This window comes from Bos javanicus, chromosome 22 (genome assembly GCF_032452875.1).
Source record: "Bos javanicus breed banteng chromosome 22, ARS-OSU_banteng_1.0, whole genome shotgun sequence".
In the NCBI taxonomy this organism is placed as follows: domain Eukaryota; kingdom Metazoa; phylum Chordata; class Mammalia; order Artiodactyla; family Bovidae; genus Bos; species Bos javanicus.
The window spans coordinates 52,291,150-52,315,227 of record NC_083889.1 but is presented as its reverse complement, the minus strand read 5'-3'; the positions used below and the strand labels follow the sequence as shown (position 1 = coordinate 52,315,227).

The 24,078-nt window shown below is 49.0% G+C and overlaps 1 protein-coding gene across 2 annotated transcripts in view; it reads right to left on the bottom strand.

Moving 5' to 3' along the window:
• Positions 1–24,078, bottom strand: part of SCAP (SREBF chaperone) — a 49,402-nt gene that overhangs the window by 9,292 nt on the left and 16,032 nt on the right. For both annotated transcript variants that reach the window (XM_061397644.1, XM_061397645.1), the window contains exons 2-7: positions 17,192–17,321; positions 3,920–4,077; positions 2,942–3,162; positions 2,658–2,763; positions 1,953–2,125; positions 1,447–1,573 (exon numbers count right to left, since the gene is read on the bottom strand). In XM_061397644.1, coding sequence (XP_061253628.1) covers positions 1,447–1,573; positions 1,953–2,125; positions 2,658–2,763; positions 2,942–3,162; positions 3,920–4,077; positions 17,192–17,321 — 915 coding nt within the window. The remainder of the gene's footprint in view (positions 1–1,446; positions 1,574–1,952; positions 2,126–2,657; positions 2,764–2,941; positions 3,163–3,919; positions 4,078–17,191; positions 17,322–24,078) is intronic.

The window sequence follows — 24,078 nt, the reverse complement described above, 5'->3', positions numbered from 1 at the left end:
ACGGCTGCTCCTCAGCAGGCCTGGCTCCTGGGGCCCTGCGGGGTCTGGCCCACAGTGGGGGCTGCCAAGCAACTCCCACATCACAGGACTGGAACCCCACCCTCCAGGAGGCCTTTGTCTACATGGCTCGCAGCTTTCAGGCTGGCTTCCAAGTCGTGCCGAGGAGCCAGCCACCATCCTGCTCTCCATCTGTCCAGCACCGTGGGAAGAGGCCCCCACTGCCCAGCTGCCAGAGCACAGCTCCCCGGCCCTTCCCACACCACACCATCAGCCAGAGGAGCCCCTACCACAGCACGCCAGGCCAGGCCATCAGGACTAAATGGAAGGGGATGAGGCCAGCCTGAAGCCCTACTCGTCTCTGAAGGGAAGCTGCGTGTAGAGAAGGGCAATCGTTTCTAGAGAAAACTCCCCCAGCTCTCTCAGACCACAGGCTCCCGCTCCCTGACTAGGGAACACCAGCCGAGCACGGCGCTGGGATCTCTGCTAGGGGGCGGTGCGGGGGGGGGGCCTCTGAGGAGGCAGAGCAGACAGCTGTCGTTGAGGGGTGATTAGCATCATCAGGTCTAGGAAAGGAAGCAAATGTTCTACAAGCAAGGGAAGGAAGAGGAAACACAAGATCGCTGTTCCTGGGAGCAGCCTGACAAGCCAAGGCAGGGCACAGGCCAGTCGGCCGTGATCACTAACAGGCTGGCGGGGTCCAGGGCAGGACCATGTTTCTGAGAGAAATGGAAGGGAAGCAAACGGTGGGAAGGTGACAAATCAGTGTGCTTATGGCCTGTATCTTTTAAAATGCTTACTCCAAAGGGACCTACCAAGCAATTTAAATGTTTTAATATTAAGAAAGGACGAAACGTACGGTCTCTATGTCACACTCATCTACGGCTTAAGCTGTTGAGAAGCAACGTGCACATGTATTTAAAATATATAAATACATGGTTGGATGGCATCACCGACTCAGTGGACACGAGTTTGAGCAAACTCTGGGAGACAGTGAAGGACAGGGAAACCCGGCGTGCTGCAGTCCATGGGGTTGCAGAGTCAGACACAACTCAGCAACGAACAACAACAATTCACACATCTATACACCCTCAGAGACACAGACGCACACAATACATTCTCACACATATGCGTAAACACATACATACACACATATAAATACTTACCCCATATATACACACAAACATACACATGAATATACACACACATACACACACCTATGGATGTATTATATGTAAATATACATATGGTTTGTATATAAATATGTATGATTGTAAGCCAGGTAACTCAAAAAAGAAAAAACACATACCTCTTAAGTGTCAAAATTACCATGTGAAAATATAGGGTAACAGCAAGTGTCGAGGGCAGGGCAGGCCAAGCACCCAGAGGTGCATGATGCTCCGGCCTGCGGGCCCACCCTGCCCCCCAGGGGAGCCTGCTGGGACCTACCCGCCATTGAGCGTGGGTGTCAGGCCGAAGAGTGTGCAGAGCCCCACAGACATGAGCAGCGAGCTGAGCACCGTGACGACGGCAGCCAGAGCCAGGCCCCACTTGGACTTGACCATGTCGATCTTGCCTGGAGGGCAAAGAACACATCAGGGCAGCCTCTCCCCAGAGCCTGGCTCACTGGGCCCTGTATCCTGAGAGCTGGGAGGGGGTGTGCCTGACATTCGAGGAAGAGAAGGCCCTGGTTTGCGCAGAGAATGTGTACCCTTCCCAGTCTCAGGGCACAGTGTCCTTGAAAACCTTCCCAGGAAGGGACTCTGTGAGTAGTGGGAGGAACCCTGGACCTACCCAAGCCCCTCAGGCCCCGCTGGGGGATGAAGCCCCAGCTTCGGTGACCAGCTGGCACATTCTACATCTCTGCCTGGGCCCCTGAAGAGGCAGGGAAGGAGTGATCTGGAAACGCCCCAATTAGCTGGGAGAAAGCCCTGGCCTCTGTGCTGTGGACCTACGTGTGGAGAAGTAGATGTAGGCGAACAGGATGATGTAGGTGGTCACCAGGGGGATGAGCTCAGCGATGCCAATCTCCTCCTTGAAGTGCACATGGACCAGGCTCTCTGCTCTGAGGCTGCAGTTGGGGCTGGGGTGCAGGAGCATCAGGCGGGCCCGCAGGCTGCCCAGGAACCTGGGTGGGGGGTGGGAGATGGCCTGTCCCTCTTTGTCCGGGGGACAAAGGCAATCCCTGAAGGAAGGTCAGCTGGGGATTCCCTCCTCGCGGTGTCTAACCTTCCCCTCCAGTCTTGAGGGGGTTGGCCCAGCTGTCTCAGAACGCCCCTGAGGACCCCACTCCCAACCTATCACTGTGCTCTGACTGCCACAGGCCCAGAACAGCCCATCGGGGGCCCCCTCCGTGCCCTCGCCCCTTGGAGAACTGTCTGCTGCGCTCTCCCAAGTCACATGGGGCTTGGCAGTCACCAGCTGGGGACCCCCACCCGAGGCTCCAGAGAGACCATGGGGGCACCAGAACCCTGAGCTTGCCAGGCCTGCCTTCCCCATTGTTCTTAGTCAGCTGTCAGGTGGCCCCCCTCAAGCGTGAGCAGACAGCACCCTGAGGGACATGAACATTTCAGCAGAAGGCCTGAGAACTCCAAGCTCCCGGGGGCACTGTGGACACTCCAAATGGAAAAGCTGCCTGCTGTGCCGCAGGCCAGCCTTACTTGGCGTGGTAGTGCTGGAAGACCAGGGTGATGGTGTATGAGACCAGCCGCTTCCTGGTATACAGGCTCACCCCGCTGTACTTCCCAGGGACGCCAAACAGCAGGTCTGCAGACAGAGGGCAACAGGTGCTGACAAAGGACCGGCAGCTACGTAGAGATACCAAGGACCCCTTTCTACCCAACCCTGAGAAACTCAGGGCAACCCCAGATCTGCCAGAGCAGCCTCCAAAGAGGATGTGGTGACTGACAGGCCCCCGATGGCTCTCAAGGGACTGCCCGGGCACCTTTGAGTGTGGCCGAGGTCTGCAGGGTTTTGGGCTCGTGCTGGTGGATGGTCCTGATGATGTCGGGATCTGCGTGGAAGCGCTCCCTGTCATTCTGCCAGAAGTTCCCGGGGGAGAGCAGCAGGCATCCATGCTCGGGCAGGAGGTTGCGGAGCTTCCTGAGGCCTGGCAGCAGGTCAGTCACCTGCAGGCACACGTCCTCCAGGCTCCTGGTCCCGGAGCTGTGCGGGGGACAGGACGAGGCGCTGCCGAGTCTGCCGGCCCCACACAGCCCCGCGCGTGAAGCTCCCAGGTGCCTGGTGTCTCAAAGGGCCGAGGACAAGGGCAGCCGGGGAAGTTCTTCCAGGGGCTCAGCCACCACACGGGGAGGCAGCCTGACCTTCCAAGTGCACGTGGAGCCCCAAAGCCCAGCCCCTCCGAGGAGCGGCGTGCTTGGGAGTGAGCACAGCTCCCTCACTAGAACCCCTGCAGTTCGGCAGGCAGAGGAGGCAGGATGAAAACCAGGGGCTGTGTGTGGCCCAAGCCCTCAGCTAACCTCAACTAGCACTGAGGCAGCCTGCAGGGCAGCACGCCCCAGAGAAGCACTGGTGGGCTGGGACTCCAGGAGGGGACCTCTGGGCACAGCTGGCTTCTCGTCAGCTTGGCCACCATCACACTCGCATCTCACAAGCTCTGGGCAGTGAGCCCTCAGGGCCACCAGTCAACCGGGTCTCGGAGAGCCTGTCCCAGGGTCAGCCCAGTGGATCTGTCTGTGTGAGGCCTGGGGACGATGCTCAGGGCTCTCGGCACAGGTCTGAGGGGAACACAGCTGCAGTGGACCCAGCAGCTGTGTGGACTTTCGCCCCTGAGAAAGGCGAAGCGAGCTCACCCACCCTCTTAGTCTCGCAGAGCTAGCCAGCTCGGTAGATTTATGCTGAGGGCTGTGCCCCACCTTAGGTGTGGAGCTGGGTCGGGGAGGCTGGGGCCTGGCATGGATACCTGTCTTTCAGCACGTGGTTCCGAATCTCCTCCACCAGCTGGAATGCCCTCGACAGAGGTGAGCGGAACACATCTACTGCTAGGAGGTTCTTGTGCCAGGGAGACACGGAAGATTTCACAAATATCTGCTGGATATAAGCCACCGGGGCCCCCACGTACTGCGGAAGAGATGGGGGATGGTAGAAAGGTCAGTACTCATGCTGGGAAAGTCCCATGGACAGAGGAGCCAGGCGGGCTACAGTCCATGGGGTTGCAAAGAGTCGGACACGGCTGAGTGACTGAACCACCACCAGCAAGATAGCTCAGCACAAGAGGGAGAAGCACGGCCGGTCCTGGGCAAGGACTGGCTGAGCACCCAGTATGGGCAAAACCGTACAGCCCTTCAAACACGAAGATGCCCAGGGACTCCCATGGCAGCCCAGTGGTTAAGACTCTGAGCTTCCACAGCCGGGGACTCGGGCTGGATCCCTGGTCAGGAAATGGATCCCACATGCCACAAGTAAAGACCCTGCATACCCACAAAGATGGAAGACCCCACGCGCCACCATTCAGACTGGCACAGCAAAGTAAGTATTAAAAAAAGACTCTGTCCTTCCACCGCAAGGGGTGTGGATTCCACCCCTGGTCAGGGAGCTAAGATCCCACATGCTGCGAGGGTGACCAAAAAAATTTTTTTTAAATAATGAAGACGTTCACAAGGGCCTTCTCACCACTGAATAAACCACTTTCCTACCTATTTCTCAACAGAACAGTGACCACAGGCCATTAACTGAGTCTGGCACCTGTTTTACTAAACAAAGTTTTCCTGGAACAGAGCCACAGCCACCCCATTCCACACTGTTCTGCTTTCACACAACAATGAGAGGTGAGAGTTCACAACAGGCAGAGTGACCCTCAAAGCCTGCACAAGACCTGTTATCACCCAGCCCTTGACGCCAAACGCCTGAGGACCTGCCAAGAGGCCACAAGCTCCCCAAGGGCAGAACCCACCGTGCTGACCCTGGTCTTGCCACTTGCAGGTCAGTGGATTTTGAGCTCAGCAGACCCAGTCTTAAATCTCTGCTCTCCGAAGTGTGTGGCCTTGGAAATAACTTTGACATCTCTGGATTTCAGTTTCTTCAGCGTGACATGGGGATAATGACGTTCACACTGCAGCATCACTAGGACGCGTGTGCACACACACAGTGCAAGCAGAGACTAAGTGTCCATGGACATGTAAGCGAGCACAGGTGTGGCGTGTCCTCTCACTGGCCAGCACGACTCTCCTATGAGACGCAAAGTGACTCCAGGTCTCCGGACTTGAGCAGGATGTGAGGATTCCTACCCAGATCTCACTGAAACACCACACTCCCCTCACCAGAACCTGCCGTATATCCTTAAAGGCACTTAAGTGACAAAGTGACACACACGTAACAGGCAAGGAACGACTCCCAGCGGTGGACATGTCGAGAAGCAGCCCCAAAACAAGACTGGACTGGCCATGGCAGGGTTATGGCCGGGAGGAGCTGCGTGGGGGCTGTGAGGTGGGAGGGGTAGTGGGAGGGTGGGAGGGGAGGTGAGGCGGTGAGGAGGGGGTAGTGGGGGGGCGGGAGGGGTGGTCAGGAGGCAGGGGGCAGGAGGGGGCAGGGGCAGCTCAGACAGCACAGGGGTGTCCTGATGGGAGTAATGGAAATCACAGGGCAATGAGGGGGCCGGGATGACGCCTGACTGAACTGTCTGGGTTTTAACCAGGTGACGAAGAAAAGCCCTGACTGTCTCAGAGGGAAGGGCGACCTTACAAAGCAGCGCTCCAGGGAACACTAAAGTTAGACCATCATCTACCCGGAGACAGGGAAGGCCAGCCTGCAGCCCTGGGGTGCTGTGAGGTGCCGGCTGGAGGGAGCTGGGCCTGGTTGGGGATGGGGGGACATCCCGACACCTGTGCGGCCGTCAGGAACTCTGAAGGGCGGGTGTGAGGAGAGCATGCCATCCACCAGCAACAACGCGGTGCTCCAGCATAAGCACGGGCCAAGATACTGATCATACAAAGCACCCCAGGCACCACCTGAGCCTTGGTGAAATGTGCATTTCTGACAGGCGCTGGGGATAGAAGCCTCACCAGCTTAGCCTTCTGCACAGACCAGACCCGGCAGACGATGTCAGGAGGTGCAGAGGGACCTGCACAGAACGGACGCCACCTGAGCTCCTCGACTCGACCCAGCTCGCAGCTCCAAAGGGAGAGCGACACTGGGGTGAGCACCCTCCAGCATCTCCGCGAAGGACATGGCATGGCACCCAGGGACAGCTGGCCCGGTAGAGCCGCCAGACTGTTCCCAGTGGGCACGAGGCTGTGACCGCAGAGACCACCTCCTCCACCCCTCAACCCGGGGTCCAACTGAAGCTTCAGTTTCCAAGCAGAACTGCTCCCTGGGCCTCCAGTCCAAACCCAGACCCCACCAGGCCTCCATTTCAGCAGAGCAACAAAGAATGTACTTCAGAACCAGAGCTCTCCATCAGGGCTCTTGGGATGGCCCCAGGAGTTCTGTAAGCACCCTGACCAACTCACATTTCTTCTCAGAAGTGTCTCTACACACCAACTCCTCCTACAGTTACAGGATAAGGGCAGCTCCTAGGGGATGTGAATTCTCCAGCACCTCAGGCCTTCCGTGCCAGATATCTTTGACAAATGAGATGCGGATGCTGGTAGCTGGCAGGCACGAACGTGGGAGCAGAAGAGGTGGGCAGGACCTACCACTTACTGCTGGGCCTTACCATAATCCCCGCCTGAAACTCGAGTAAGACACAGACATGGAAGCCTACGACACGGAAACAGACGACACAAGGTATCCTAAATGGGTGATGGAGAGCGCCTAAGGGCCAGTGGAGTCCAGGTGCCTCTGGGAACAGAGGGAGGGGCCCTCACAGATGGGGGCTTCTAACGCGGCCCCCAGTAAGCCCCACTTCCTCATGCTCATGCTCAAGCGTAATTCCGCTGGAGAGTGGGCTGGACCTGGTGACTTGCTTCTGAAAAACAGAATATAGCAAAATGATGAGCTCTTTATTTCTGAGATTGGGCTACAAAAGACTATTACTCTTAAGGCCATTATGCTAAGTGAAATAAACCAAGCACAAAAAGGCAAACACCACCTGATTCCACTGATATGAGGTGCCTAAAGGAGTCAAATTCAGAGTGTCAGAAAGCAGAAAGATGGTTATCAGGGGTTGGAGAAGGGTGAGTACAGTGTTATTGTTTAACTGGTGCAGGGTTTCTGTTTTATGAGATGAAGCATTATAGAGAAGGATGGTGGTAATGGTTGTACAATGTGAATGCACTTAATACCACTGAACGGTACGCTTAAATAGTTAAGAGAGGGAATTCCCTGGTGGGCCAGGGGGTAGGACTTGGTGCTTTTGCTGCCGCAATTTGTTTTAAATGGAAGGAAAAAACATACTGACTCTTCCTTGGCCCCGTCCTTACAGCCACCACTCTGGTGATGTCAGCCGAATTGTGAGACGCTCCAAAAAGGTCCACAAGGCACGGAACTGAGGGGACTTCCAGCCAATACCCAGTGAGGGACCAGAGGCCCCAGCCCACAGCCTGCAGGGGGCGTGCTTCCCTCACTGTCTGATGTCGATGCAGGCTCTGAGACAACCGCAGCCTTCATAGTAAGGGACCCTGAGCTAGAGGACCCAGATAAGAAAATCTTGTTATCTCAGAGAGATAGCAAGAGTATGCCCAAGGCCACACAGCAGCACAGGCAGGAGTCAAGCCCGGGGCTGCCCAATTCCCAATCTGTGAGTCCTACATGCCGGGGTGGTTCTGAACCATGTGGATCCCATGGAGAACAGGGAGCAGAAGCAAAGGCCCAGCACAGCAGTGCCGGAGGGGAGCTGAGGTCCCAGGGCCCGCGGGGTCTCAGCTGCCACCGTCTCAGCATGAGAGCCCTGACCTGGGCTCCTCGGAAACCTCGCATTCAGGCTTAGGTCGCCACCGCCCACACTGCAGGGCTGGCCTGGAAGCCCAGGCACCCAGGCGGACCGGCAGGCAGGGCCTGGCGTGAGGCCCAGGTTCCCATGGTGATCCAGTCTAGCAGGGCCAGGCCAGAGCAGGACACCTCAGGCTTGTTGTTGCTTTAAACACAATCCCGGGGCCTCCCTGGTGGTCCAGTGGTAAAGAATTCGCCCATCAATGGACACAGGTTTGATCCCTGGTCTGAGAAGATCCCACGTGTTGTGGAGCAGTTAAGCCCGTGAACCATGTCTGTTTAGCCTGTGCTCTATAGCCCGGGAGCCCTAGGGTGCTGAAACCCGCACACCCTAGCTCTGCACCAAGAGAGGCGACTGCAATGAGAGGCCTGCGCACGGCAACTGGAGAAAAGCCAGCGCAGCAACAAAGATACAGCACAGCCAAAAATAAATTTAAAAAAAAAGCTTGTTTAAACACACACACACACACACACACACACACAATCCATCCTTCACTTTCAGAGAAAACATCCTAGAGCTCCAGGCCCTTTGCCTGTGCGCTGACATACCCAGGGGCCCCTGACAGCACTCCCAGCGCTCAGCTCCTTGAGGACAGGGCTCCTGCTCCTTGTTCCCCAGCCCTGGACAGGCGGGGAATGGCTGTGGGGGGAGGCGCAGGGGCCATGCTGGGCTTCACATTCTAGCTCCACCCCCAGCTGCGTGCCTTGGACAAGGGTCTCTACGCTTTCCAAGCCTCAGTCCCAGACTTGAGGGAAACGGGGACAGACCCTCAGAGCTCGGCAGATCACTGTGCGGACCAAACAACACAATACAAGCAACCAGCCAGTAAGGCATGTAGCCCAATGCACGCCAGTTCCATCTAGTGTATCATTATGTCCTAAAGCTCTTACAGGTAACCTTGCGATCCCTATAAAATGAAGCCCCCTTCCCCTCTCTGGCCCCCTCACCCTCCTCCTAGGCACCATCATCCCCATCTCCAGGTTTCTCTAAGACTGACCATCTTACCACCACTCTCACACCAAGTCGCTGCCTCTAAGGGCTCAGCTTCCCACTGCTGAGGGGATTCATTTAAACTCCAGAGCCCAGGATTTAACTTGGTCCCAACTACCTGATCACCTATCAAGCTCCAAGAAGAAAGCCTCACTTCAGACTTCGGTCTCTTGGTGACAGACACGGAGAACACGCCCAGTGCACTTAGAACCTCTGAGCACAGGAACCTCCGCCCGGCCCTCCGCCCTGGCCAGATGTAAGCAAGGACAGTGGTGACAGCCAGACTCATTTACAGATGCCAGCGATGGGCCAGACGCTGACCTGAATTTGCATCCTTTCACTTCATCCTGTGACAACTGTAATGCAGGTGTAACTATTATCCCCATTTTACGAATGTGGAAACTAAGGTACAGAGTCGTTACATAAGCTGCCCAAGGTCACACAGCTGAGAAACGGGAAGTCTTCACCTTTCTGCTTTGCCCTGGTAAAAACACCCCTCCTCCCAGTGGGAACTGACCTCCCCGCACCCCCACATGGGGGTGATCAGTGACTCCAACACACGCCAGGCCTAACCCAGGGCACAAGATGCCGGCAGAGTTGATTAGAGTCCTTTCTGGAGGACAGACACGCACGAGGCCCAACCGCAGGGTGCAGCCTCCATCCCAGTGCGGGAACACGTCAGTAAAAGGGGAGAAGAGGGCTACACAGAGAGACACCTCCAGCACACAGAAAGAATTATAACTCAGTAAAAGAAATCCATCACCCACACACCTACGGGCACCTTATCTTTGACAAAGGAGGCAAGAATATACAAAGGAGAAAAGACAGTCTCTTCAGTAAGTGGTGTTGGGAAAACTGGAGAGCCACCCGTAAGAGGATGAAACTATAACACTTCCTAATGCCACACACAAAGATAAACTCAAAACGGATTTCAGACCTAAATGTAACACCAGAAACTATAAAACCCTTAAGAGGAAAACTTAGGCAGAATACTCTTTGACATAAATCATAGCAAGATCTTCTATGACCCATGTCCTAGAATGATGGAAATAAAAACAAAAATAAATGGGATCTAACTAAACTTAAAAGCTTCTGCACAGCAAAGGAACTATAGGCCATCATCAAAATATCTACAACAATAAATGCTGGAGAGGATGTGGAGAAAAGGGAAACTTCTTGCACTGTTGATGGCAATGTAAACTGACACAGACACTGTGGAGAACAGTGTGGAGCTTTTCTTTAAAACTAAGCATAAAACTACCATATGACCCAAAATCCCACTACTGGCCATACACTCTGAAAACACCATAATTGAGAACGACACGTGTACCCCAATGCTCACTGCAGCACTGTTTACAACAGCCAGGACTTGGAAGCAACCTAGATGCCCACTGACAGGTGAGCGAACACAGACCTTGGGGCACACATATGCAATGGGTATCACTCAGCCACACAAAGGAACAGATCCGAGTCAGTTCCAGCGAGGTGGGTCAATCTAGGGCCTGTTATTCAGAGTGAAGTCAGAAAGAGAAAAACAAGTATCACATAGCAATGCATATATACAGAATCTAGAAAAATGGTACAGGTGAACCTGTCTGTAGGGCAGCAACAGAGATGCACGGGAGACGAGTCATGTATCTTACTAGTCACACCCTCATCTCCCGTGCTAGCAAGGCTATGCTCAAAATCCTTCAAGGTAGGCTTCAGCATTATGTGAAATGAGAACTTCCAGATTTGTAAGCTGGGTTTAGAAAGGCTGAGGAACCAGAGATCAAATTGCCAACATTCTCTGGATCATAGAGAAAGCAAGGGAATTCCAGAAAAACATTTACCTCTGTTTCACTAACTACATGGCACCCCACTCCAGTACTCTTGCCTGAAAAATTCCATGGATGGAGGAGCCTGGTGGGCTGCAGTCCATGGGGTCACTAGGAGTAGGAGAGACTGAGCGACTTCACTTTCACTTTTCACTTTCATGCACTGGAGAAGGAAATGGCAACCCAATTTCAGTACTCTTGCCTGGAGAATCCCAGGGACGGGGAGCCTGATGGGCTGCTGTCTATGGGGTCGCACAGAGTTGGACACGACTGAAGTGACTTAGCAGCAGCAGCACTGACTACCCTAAAGCCTTTGACTGCGTGGATCATAACAAACTGTGGAAAACTCTTAAAGAGATGAGAATACCAGACTATCTTACCTGTCTCCTGAGAAATCTTATGCGGGTCAAGAAGCTACAGTCAGAACCTTGTATGGAACAACTTACTGGTTCAAGACTGAGAAAGGATATGACAGGGCTGTTTACTGTCAACCTGTTTATTTAAACTGTACACAGAGCACATCATTCAAAAAGCCAGGCTGAATGAGTTACAAGCTGGAATCAAGATTGCTGGGAGAAATATCAACCAACTCAGGTATGGAGATGATACTACTTTAATGGCAGAAAGCAAGCAGGAACTATAAAGAGCCTTTTGATAAGGGTGAAAAAGGAAAGTGAAAAAAGTTGGCTTAAAACTCAATATTAAAAAAACGAATGTCATGGCATCTGGTGCTATGACTTCATGGCAAATAGAAGGGGAAAAGGTGGAAGCAGGGACACATTTCCTCTTCTTGGGCTCTAAAATCACTGTGGATGGTGACTGCAGCCATGAAATTAGAAGATGACAGCTTCTTGGCAGGAAAGTTATGGCAAACCTGGACAGTGTGTTTAAAAGGAAAGACATCACTTCGCCAACAAAGGTCCATCTAGTCAAGGCTACGGTCTTTCCAGTAGCCATGTATGGATGTGAGAGCTGGACCATAAGGAAGGCAAAGCACAGAAGAACTGATGCCTTCGAACTGTGGTACTAAAGACTCTTGAGCGTCCCTTGGACAGCAAGAAAATCAAACCAGTCAGTCTTAAAGGAAATCGATCCTTCATTGGAAGGACTGATGCTGAAGCTCCAATACTTTGGCCACCTGATGCAAAGAGCTGACTCAGTGGGAAAGACCCTGATCCTGGGAAAGACTGAGGGCACAAGGAGAAGGGGAGGACAGAGGGGGAGATGATTGGGTGGCATCACCGATTCAATAAACATGAACTTGGGGAAACCCTGGGAGATGGTAAGGGTCAGGGAAGCCTGGCGTGCTGCAGTCCATGGGGTCACAAAGGGTCAGACATGTCTCGGCAACTGAACAACAACAGAGATGCAGACACAGAGAACAGACTTAAGGACACAACGGGGGAAGGTGAAGGTGGGGCAAATTGAGAGAGAGCACTGAAACATTACCGTATGTAAAACAGACAGCTAGTGGGAAGTCCCTGTATATATACAGGGAGCTCAACAGTGCTCCCTAACAACCTAGAGGGGTGGGATGGGGTGGGGGCTGGGAGGGAAGTTCATGAGGGAGGGGACATATGCCTGCCTATGGCTGATTCATGCTGATGTATGGCAGAAAGCTGATGTATGGGCTTCCCAGGTGGCTTGGATGGTAAAGAATCTGCCTGTAATGCAGGAGACCAGGGTTCGATCCCTGGGTTGGGAAGATCCCCTGGAGAAAGGAATGGCAACCCACTCCAGTATTCTTTCCTGGAGAATCCCATGGACAGAGGAGCCTGGCAGGCTACAGTCCATGGGGTCGCACAGAGTCAGACACAACTGAGTGACTAACATTATGGCAGAAACCCACACAACACTGTAAAGCAATTTATCCTCCAATTAAAAATACATTTTAAAAAAGTAAAGGCTTATAAGCTTCACATGGGAAGAATAGGGACATCACAGTTATCCTGCAACAATTCTAAATATAAACTTTTCCTAAGGGGAGGGAAAATCACTTAAGAGGCAAAAATGCCAGTTACAATTACATATCCCTGAAAACCTGTACCTGTCCATGTTTAACATGTTAAGAAGAATGATAAACTATTCTCTTGGTACAAACTCCTTTCTAAGATACATTAAACAAGAAACAGGGAAAGTTTGTTAGAGAAAGTGCTAGCGTTTAATCTTTTTGAAAATTTATCTTTTTTTTTTCTTTTTGTAAAAGCAATGCAAGTCTATTGTAATACACAACCTAAAAGTAAGTGTTGTTTGCATTTTAATGGATTTGATACTAGTTTTTTTCCCACGCACCAGGGCTTCCCTGGTTGCAATGCAGGAGACCTGGTTTTGATCCCTGGGTTGGGAAGATCCCCTGCAGCAGGAAATGGCAACCCATTCCAGAATTCTTGCCTGGAGAACTCAATGGACAGAGGAGTCTGGCAGGCTACAGTCCATGGGGTCAAAGACTTGGACATGATTAAGCAATTAATACTTTTTCTATGCATGTATTTTTTAAATGGTTGGTATAGTACACATACTGTTTTATCTTCGGCTTTTCCTACTTAATCTACTTTGTTGAGCTTAAAAATCTATTTAATGGGTACATTCAAGTTTATGGGTGTAGTATAATTTAGTTATTTCTCTATATAAGGATATCTAGATTATTGCACTTTTTCCATTATCAATATACTTCTTTGAATAGCTTTGCATATTAAAAAAAATCCACACAACTCAGCTCAAAATGAGCAAAATACTGAAACACTTCACAAAGGAAGATGTGCAAATACAACAAGACCTCAACAATATTCATCTGAAAAATGCAAATTTAAAACCACAACTAAGCACCTCCCTGATGGTCCAGTAGTTAGGAATTCACCTGCCAATGCAGGAGACATGGGTTCAAACCCTGGTCCAGGAAGATTCCAGATGCTGCGAGGCAACGAAGCCCGTGCGCCTCAACTACTGAGCCCGAGAGGCACGACTACCAAAACCTGAGCACTCTCGGGCCTGTGCTCCACAAGACAAGTCACCACAATGAGAAGCCCGCACACTGCGCCTAAAAGGCAGCCTCCACTCGAGGAAACTAGAGAAGCCCACTCGCAGCGATGGAGACCCAGCACAACCAGAAATAATGGTTGTGCTGGGTCTCCATCGCTGCGAGTGGGCTTCTCTAGTAGAAATAAATACAGTTCTCAAAAAAGAAAACAACTAGATGTTTCATATTTCTGTAAAAAAGACTAAAAACAAAAAACCACAAGAAAACCCCTGATGGTGCCAAGAACTTCAGAGCACAAAGACTAAACCTTACAGAAATTAAAAAAAAAATACTTTAGGAGGCTGACAGATGTGAAAAGAATGACACCTGACCTCTGCAGTCTTCCTTCTAAAACCCCACAAGCTGAGACTAGTCTAGAGAGATAGAAACAAATCCCCGCTTGAGGAACACTCCTCGAAACTGTCAAGCTCATCGAGAACAAGGCAAGTCTGAGAAACTATCACCAAGGCAAAGTAAGGAAACCAGATTTCCTCAGCTTGTCCCCATGTCCTTTCTCTCTCCTGAGATCTCATCCAAGATACCATGTTATATCCAGCTGTCCTGTCTTGTGAGGCTTCTCTTGGCTGGGACAGTTTCTTGGACTCTCTTTTTCTGATGACCTTGACAGTCATGAGGAGTGCTGGTCAGGACTGTGTAGACCACTCCTCACAGATCTGTCTGATGTTCTTCTCGTGATCAGACTGGGATTACGGTGTTTGCAGAGGAAGAACATAGAGGTAAAGCACCCTTCTCGTCACACATCAAGGTACATACCATCAACCTGATCTGCCACTGCTGATGGTGACCCCGAACACTGTGTCGAGAGCTATCTGTCAGGGTTTCCGCTGGAAAGCCACTCTCTCCTCCCCTCTCCACTTGGCACTCTCTGGAAGGAAGTCACTGTGCGCAGCCCACAATGAAGGAAGGGGATTAGATTCCACCTCTCTGAAGGCAGAGCGGCCACATAAATTCAGAATTTTTTGCTCAGATCTGTCTATTCTCCTCCACTTAGTTATTCAAGCACACGGACTCAGCTATGTATGTATTTTGCTGCAAAATGTATCTTTTTTTTCAGCACTGACCACTGGGAGCTCCTGGGGCTGGCTCCTGTGTGCTGTTGACAAAAGAACCCACATCTCCATGTGCTCTTCCCAATCACCGTGCGTCTCCTCCAGGGCAGTGAGGCTCCATGTGTCCCCACGATCATTCTGCCAGGCACACTGAAGACAAGGAATAAACGTGCTGAATAATAAAGGAATGGATGAGGAATGAAGGACCTCACAGCTTCCTGCTGTGAGCAGCAGGAGCTTGCGCTGTGCTGCCCAGGGCCTGCACTTCCTAATCTTCCTTTGGAAACAGTCTCTCACCCGCAGTGTGGTGATGAAGCCAACCAGCAAAGCACCTCCCTGCTCACAGGGTCTTGGGTGGGAGCAGGTAGGTAATCCCATGCAGAGCCAAGCGGGCACCCACAGGGCCGAATCTGCTGTAGCCCCCATTAGGGAGAGGACAGTGAGCTGACCCGGAGCGGGTACAGTTGAGGGATGGACTCCTTCTGAGGCCTAACCCATGCTGTGGGTTAGTAAGTCCTGCCTGTGGGTGAGCTCTATGACCCCAAAATGCCCTTCTCACTTCCCCAGGTTTGGGCTGAGTTTTCTGTTCCTTATACTTAAAGCAATCCTTACAAGTTCTGCATTGCTGACCTTTACTGTTACAACAGTCAATTCTGGTGAGGTAACTGACCACAGAGAGGCCTGACACCAGGTGACTGAGCCAGGGCCTGCATCTCTTTCTCAACCTTTCAGGGGCTGCAGACCCCAGTGAGAAAGAGAAACCCTCAAGCTATTTTGTACCCCCACACTATCATCATCCCAGGCCAAAAGAGGACATCAAGAAGTGGAAAGGGCTCACAAACAAGTGAACCCCTGACCTTGGATAGACCCCTAGCTGTACCATCAGGCCCACTGAACTCTACTAGTCACAAAACACTCACAAACGCAGACTACCCCATTGTGACCAGGAACCATCAACTCCATTATGTGGTAAAACCCCATCAAGAGGTTAATGGAGGGACTTTCCTCCTGGTCCAGTGGTTAAGAATTCTACTTCCAATGCAGGGGACGCAGTTTCGATCCCTGGTTGAGGAACTAAGACCCCACATGCTGCTGGGCAACTGAGCCCGTGCACCTCTACTAGAGAGAACCTCGCATGCTGCAATAAAGACCCAGTGGAGCCATAAATAAATACTTTTCTTTTTTAAGAGAGAGTAAAAGAGACAAAAGGCTTGATCCCACAATGACCAAAGTGTCAAGCTGAGACATGAAGCTATGAACTGGTTTCCGCCTCATCAGCTCACCCTAACCTTCGTGGCTGAGTACCACTGAGCCTGTGTTCTCTACTTCCTCCTGAAACCATGTGTAGTCATAACACACACCTATCTAACCAGATCTCTACTTTAGCAACATTAGAGCAAAGCTGACATCAAGTTACCTGGCTGCTACATTACCCAGAAAGGCAACAGGAAGGAATGTGCAATCACTGGCACAGAGAGGGTGGGAGAAGAGAAGCAGTGTGCCCTGAGCTGGGCTCTGCTCCTCAACAACAGACTCAGCAAGCCCGGCACCAACCCATGGGACCAGGGCCCAGCACGTGAGGGAAGAACATGTCATCCACAGCTGGCAGGTACAAGCCAGCAGGACGAGCTTATCATTTCCTGTAAGGTTTCCAAATAATGAGTCCAGAGTTCCCGCGGGTTACATCCCGCAGCCCAGACCCTCACCTGGAGGCTTTGCATTCCTGTAGGTTTTCTTCCTGTTTTGCCTTCATGCTCAGCTCAGAGACAGCTGGCTGAGGACAGCACGATTCAAAAGTAGCAGCTGGCTTCAGGTCAGGAGATCTGGAGTTCTAACCCAGTGCTGACCCCATGACAAATGAACTGAAACTGAGGCACACTGCCATTCTCGGCTCAGTTCGCCCAACAGGCGAACAAGCAGAACCTGCACGCTTTACCTGACTGCACTGTGAGGATAAAACAGCACCTACCAGATTTGAAAAAGCTAAGCGCTCACTGCTAACATTAAATGGTGATGGGACTCGGAAGATAAAACATTCTCCAGGGATAGTCAGTGGTTCCCGCAACCACTTGGGCTCAAGGAGGAGAGGTCCATTTGCCAGGGCACTGCCTGGCCCGAGTACCCACAGTATGGACCCAGACCCAGCCAGCCGGAGCTACGGCAACCACAACCCAGCTTTTCCAGGACAGTCACCTTCCTGCCATGCCATTTAGTGTTTCCTTTCAAAACAGGAATGTGTGACTGGATGTACTATTAAATGTAAGCTAAATATTTTCAGTGCCTTTATAAAGTGGTTCAAGTGTTAAGCATTCGCCCATCAGAAGCTGACCACCCTCACTCCACGTAGAACCCCTGCCACGGCCAATCCGCACCCAATGCCCAGGGCGCTCCTCAGGACATGCTGAGCACCTACCCACTCTGGCTGCTCATTGGGCTCTCCAGGCTTGTGGTCAGAGGTCAGAGGTGGGGGCGAGTAATCTTTCACAGGAGTGGTGAATTCCACAGGTCCTGTTCCTGGCAAGGGCAGCTTCAGCAGTGGGTAGCTGGAATGGACAAAAAGGAGAGAAAAGCCAGGACATGATGGCAGGTAGAATCCATGCTGAGATAACAGTGACATGGGAATCACTGCAGCTGCACTCACCTCCTGTGCTAGGAGAACTGCACAAATGTACGAAACACCAGTCATCAAACTTCAGGGCTACAAGGAAACGCAGGAGCCTCTAAATTAGAATTTTCAAGCTCCTTTTTGGTCACAGGAAACCCAATTCATAAACTGCTTAATGAAATAAGTTACTGGCTGAAAATTTTTAGAAATGTAATAAAGGCAAGATGCTAAACAAACTTCTGGTCATATTGGATACACGTAAGACAACAAGAAAAAACTGGGGAAGGACTTCCTTGGTGGCCTAGTAGTTAAGACTCCACGGGGGCACAGGTTCGATCCCTGGTCAGGGAAGTTCCACATGCCAGGCAGTGTGGCCAAAAAAGAAAAAAGAAAAGAAAAAAAAAAAAAACCAGGGAACCAAAAATCCAGAAGGATCCTGATTCAGACTGTTGCAAAAACTGCTTCAGTTTAAAAGGACAGACCATAACATTTTGTGTAACACATTGAGGGTATGGTTTACACTAGACCAGGCTGAATAGAAAACAATGGATCCACCACTGGCAAAGGAAAAAGCTTGGACTAACATCAAAAAGTTGGCAAATGGATGTGCTTTTGTTTCTGACTTCATTTCTTCAAAACTTTTTTTTTAGAATTTCCCTGGTGGGCCAATGATTAAGACTCCGAGCTTCCGGAGTCTGCAGTAAATGCAGGTTCAATCCCTGGTCGAGGAAGTTCTGCATGCCACACGTGGTCAAAAAAAAATTTTTTTTAACTGAGAATTAAGTTTTATGTAATACAACGCACGAATCTTAAGCATACAGTGAGTGCAATGAGTATTTACACATACATACACCTGTGTACCCACTATGTAGATCAAGCTACAAAATATTTTTAGAACCTTAGAAGGTGGCGTTATGCACTAGTGAAGGGCATCGTCTACCACAAACCGCTATCAGAATTTCTATAATCACAAATTAGCTCTGCTTGTTTCTTCTGGCATATAACTGAAATCACCCATTCCACTGCGTACTCCTTTGTGACTGGCTGTTTCAGCTTACATCTACCGGATTCATCCACACTGGTGCATGCAGTTTCATATATACGCACTGCTTCATGCATACGCGCTATTCCACCAAATGAACATATTACAGTGCATTTATCTATTCTAGTGTTGAGGAACATTTGGCTGTTTCCAGCTGAAACTATTAAGAAGAGAAATAATGGAAATGTTTATGTATACACTCATTCTTATGTAAGCACTCATTTCTGTAAGGTATGTCCCTTGAACGAAATGGCTGGGTTGTGGAGCCTACACATGTTTAGCTTTGTGGATTACACCAGATTTCCAAAGTACTTATTTGAATTTGTATTCCCGCTGGCGGTGCGATGGGAGTTCCAACTGCTCCACCTCTTGATCTTGTCAGTCCAATTAATTGGAACCATTTAAAGGAGGAGGCGGACAAGGCAATGGCACCCCACTCCAGTACTCTTGCTTGGAAAATCCCATGGACGGAGGAGCCTGGTAGGCTGCAGTCCATGGGGTCGCTAAGAGTTGGACACGACTGAGCGACTTCACTTTCACTTTTCACTTTCATGCATTGGAGAAAGAAATGGCAACCCACTCCAGTGTTCTTGGAGAATCCCAGGGATGGGGGAGCCTGGTGGGCTGCCGTCTATGGGGTCGTACAGAGTCGGACACGACTGAAGTGACTTAGCATAGCATAGCATAGCAAAGGAGGAGGTGCTGGTATAGCTCTGTGGTTTCAATATACAGCAAACAATGTATGCTTATCTTTCATATGCTTATTGGCCACCTGGACAATTTCCACGTATTTCCAATTTTCCTTCTTTTCTCGATTTTTAGTTTCATTCCACTGTCACTGGAACAGATCCTCTGTATGATTTCAGTCTTTCTAAATTTATTGAGACTTGTGATCTAACACAGGGTCTGGCCTGGAGAATGTTCAGTGTTCACTTGGGAAGAACAGGTACTAGTGCCGTCGGTTTCAGGGTTGCTCAGGTCCTCCATTTTCCTTGCTGACTCTGTCTGGTTGTATCCATCACTGAAAGCGGAGATCCACTGTCACAGAGACTGTGTGTTTCTCTTTTCAATTCTGTCCATTTTTGCTTTATATATTTTAGGAGTCTGTTAGGTGTTAAGAGGTTTATAATCATTATATCCTCCTGTTATACTGAAGCATATATATAGTGTCAGCATATCAATATGATCAATATATCATCAATATATAGTGTCCTCCTTCTTGGTCTCTAATAAGCTTTTTAATGTTGTTTGATAATAATATAGCCACGTCAGCTCTCTTTTGGGTATCATTTAGCATGGAATATCATTTTCCATCCTTTTACTTGCAACTTCTTTGTGTTCTAATGTCCAAAGGGTAGCGGATGCCTACAGTGTCTCCCCAGGCACCACAACTGGAGCCTGCGGGCCACAACCACTGAGCCCACACACTCTAGAACCCGTGCACTGCAACAAGAAGAGAAGCTTGTGTGCCTCAGCCCAGAGCCCAGGTGTCGCAACAAAGACCCAGCACAGGCAAAAACAGAGAGCACGCAGACACTGTTCTTAAATATACAAACCGTGCTGCCTTTTTTTTTGTTGTTGCACTGGGTCTTCGTTGCTATGCACAGGCTTTCTCTAGTTGCAGCGAGCGGGGGCTACTCTCCTTTGCAATTCGCAGGCTTCTCATGGCTGCTGCAGACACAGGCTCTAAGTCTGTGGGCCTCGTAGCTGCAGCTCACAGGCTCAGCAGTTGTGGCTTGTGGGCCTAGCTGCTCCTCGGCATGTGGGATTCTCCCACGGCATTTGCGATCTTCCCGGACCTGTGTCCCCTGCATTAGCAGGCAGATTCTTTTCTTTTACTATTTAAATATTTTATTTATAAAATTTTACCTCACATCTAGAAGGAATTCTAAATAATAAACAATTAGGTAAAATGTTATAAAGATAATTTAATAATTATTTTTACTAGCAACAGATCCTTGGTCCCAGGTACTCCAAAGGATTATACTGGTAATCCAAGGCACTTTAAGCAATAAAGTAGGAATTCTGTATATAACTGGATCTGGATTTTTCAAATGTGTGGAGAGCAATAGAATTTTCAATGGTATTTTCATACATTTTCAATGGTTTTTTTTTTATTAGCAGTTATTAATCAGACCCTTAAGAAAGAAAACTTTCCAAAAAAATAATCCTTGAAAATGGTTTAAATTTAAATCCATTAACTTCATAGGGTTTCTATTCAGTCATATATCTTTTAAATGTCAGACTGTCAGGCTTCTTTCCTGAAGGGAGTATAACAGTGCCTGTATCAGAGAATAAAACTATTTCTAAATATTTTTAAATTGCCTAAAATATAATTTTATATAAATGGTAAGAATTAATTTGGGAAATCAAAAATTTATTGTAATTAAATTGCAAATTATAGTATTACATTGTATTATAGTATTACATAGTATTATATAAAATATATATATTATAGTATTACATTGAATACATTTTGTTTTTTGGCCTATAATAAGAAAGACACAGGTTGCTGTACATTAGGAAGTCAAAAAAAATCAATATAAATTAAGTTGAAGCTTGAGAGGTTAGCTCTGTCCAGAATCAGTGTTGATTTAAAAATTAATGCAAGTTTAAACAAACATGCTTTGCTTAACCAACAAAACGTGCATAACACTAAGACAGAGTAAGCAATGCATTAAAAAAAAAAAACAACAACAAAAAGGTGCTTTCAGCCTGCGTATGGACATGAAAAGGTGTGCACAGAAACACAGATCTGGACAGGCAGATTTTTCACCATGAAAAACCAGGGAAGTCTAGATTCTTTTAAAAATCAAATTGTCTTTTAGTAGGCGAGTTTGATCCACTTATACTTAATGTGAATACCCACAGGGAAGGGTTGACTTATGCTGTACAGCTATTTGTTTTGTTTGTCAAATGATTTTTGCTCGTCAATTCCTCCATTGCTTTTTAAAAAAAAAAAAAACAGGGAGAGGGTTGATTTTTTGTAGTGTGCCACTTTGATTGACTTCTACTTTCCTGTTCTATATATCTTAGAAGTTATTTTCTTAGTGATTACCTTGAAAGTAAAAGTCACTCAGTTGTGTCCAACTCTTTGGGACCCCATGGACTATACAGTCCATGGAATTCTCCAGGCCAGAGTACGGGAGCAGGTAGCCTTTCCCTTCTCCAGGGGATCTTCCCAACCCAGGGATCAAACCCAGGTTTCCCACATTGCAGGTGGATTCTTTACCAGCTGAGCTACAAGGGAAGTCCATAGTTACCTTGGGAGTTCTATTATTAACAACTTATAGGACTTCCCTGGTGGTTCAGTGGTTATTAAGAATCCACCACTAATGCAAGGGACACGTGCTCAATCCTTGGTCCAGAAGATTCCATATGCTGCAGGAAAACTACTGAGCCCACGCTCTGGAGTCTGCGAGCTGTAACTGCTGAGTCCACGTGCCATAACAACTGAAGCCATGCGCCCTAGAGCCTACGCTCTGTAACAAGAGAACCCAGTGCAGGGAGAAGCCCACATACACCAACAAAGACTCAGCCCAGCCAAAAATTAAAAAAAGACAACAAAACCTTGTAACAATCTAGGCTGAATAGTATTATTACAGAGGAGTTCAAAAGCAAATCTGAGCAGACAGAAGAAAGGATCAGCAATCGTGAAAATAAGACAACTGACTGAGAGCTTAGCATCTACAGTATACACTCTGACAGTACATCCCATCTTTTCCCTTTTATACTGTTACTGCCACAGATTACACTTTATACATTTATTCTCATCAACACAGCTTTTACGTTACACTTAATACACTTGCCCTTTAAATCACAAAAGACAAAGAAAGAAATTACAAACCAAACCAAAAGCACAGCAATACTGATCATCTTTACTAGTGTTTATTTTCTCTTATGGTTTCAACCTGTAGGGCAGGTCCAGTGGTAACAAATTTGCTCAGCTTTTGTTTATCTGAAAATGCCTTAATTTCTCCTTCATTACCAAAGTACAGTTTTGCACAAGATAGAACTCTTGGTTGAGTTTTTTCCTTTCAGGACTTTAAATGCCTCCATGGTGAAAAAGCTGTCTTAAAACTCAACATTCAAAAAGCTAAGATCATGGCATCCAGTTCCATTACGTCATGGCAAATAGATGGGGAGAAAATGGAAACAGTAAGAGATGTCATTTTGGGGGGCTCCAAAATCACTGCAGATGGTGACTGCAGCCATGAAATTAAAACACGCTTGCTCCTTGGAAGAAAAGCTACCAACCTAGACAGCATATTAAAAAGCAGAGACATTACTTTGCCAACAAAGGTCCATCTAGTCAAAGCTATGGTTTTTCCAGTACTTATGTATGGATGTGAGAGTTGGACTGTAAAGAAAGCTGAGTGCTGAAGAACTGATGCTTTTGAACTATGGTGCTGGAGAAGACTCTTGAGAGTCCAGTGGACTGCAAGGAGATCAAACTAGTCAATCCCAAAGGACATCAGTCCTGAATACTCATTGGAAGGACTGATGCTGAAGCTGAAATTCCAATACTTTGGCCATTGGCTGCAAAGAACTGACTCATTGGAAAAGACCCTGATGCTGGGAAAGACTGAAGGCAGGAGGAGAAGGGACGAAAGAGGATAAGACGCTTGGATGGCATCACCGACTCAATGAACATGAGTCTGAGCAAGCTCCAGGAGCTGCTGATGGACAGGGAAGCCTGACATGCTTCAGTCCATGGGGTCGTAAAGAGTTGGACAAGACTGAGTGACTGAACTAAACTGATGGTTTCTATCAGCCATTAATCTATTGAAAATTCTTTTTATGTGAAGAGTTGCTTTTCTCTTGCTGCTTCCAAAAGCTATAAGGTTCACCTGTTTGGAAGCAGGTATCAAGAGCTGTCTCTGGACTTAGCTAAGGTTCTGTTGGGGAAAACTCTGCACAAGGGCTGGGCTGACCCCGGGGTGTAGAGAGGAGTCCAGGGCCCAGAGGTAAGGCTGCTGGAGCTCTAGCTCTACTAGAGATGGAGGCGGGCCATATGTTGTATTTATCTACATTCACTTTCCACACAGTAGCTGCTCAAAACACACTCACTAAACTGAAGGCAGCCTGTTTCTCAAGATGTGAAATATTTAAAACATCTGTGAATTCCAGGAGTTTAAACATTTCAGCAAGGAGATCGAATCAGTCAAGCCTAAAGGAAATCAATACCCTGAATATTCACTGGAAGGACTGATGCTGAAGCTTCAATACTTTGGCCACCTGATCCGAAGAGCCGACTAAGTGGAAGAGATCCTGATGCTGGGAAAGACTGAAGACAAGAGGCAAACGGGGTGACAGAGGATGAGATGGTTAGATAGGATCCACTGACTCAATGAACATGAACTTGGGCAAGCTCCGGGAGATAGTAAAGAACCGGAAAGCCTGGCATGCTGCAGTCCATGGGATTGCAAAGACTTGGACGTGACTTAGCAACTAAACAAAAACAACAACAAAACATTCTAGCAGGAAAAAAAAAGAAGGGCAGCACACCCCAGAGCATCCACTTTCTTAGGATGAAATCTATTCGGAAACAGCCACAGACCTTGAAATGCTTAAAATGGCTCACGGTGGGTCATTCTCCAACTTTGTCCTGGAGCCACATACAACTCCCCTTCTGCTTCTGAGGCGCTGCACC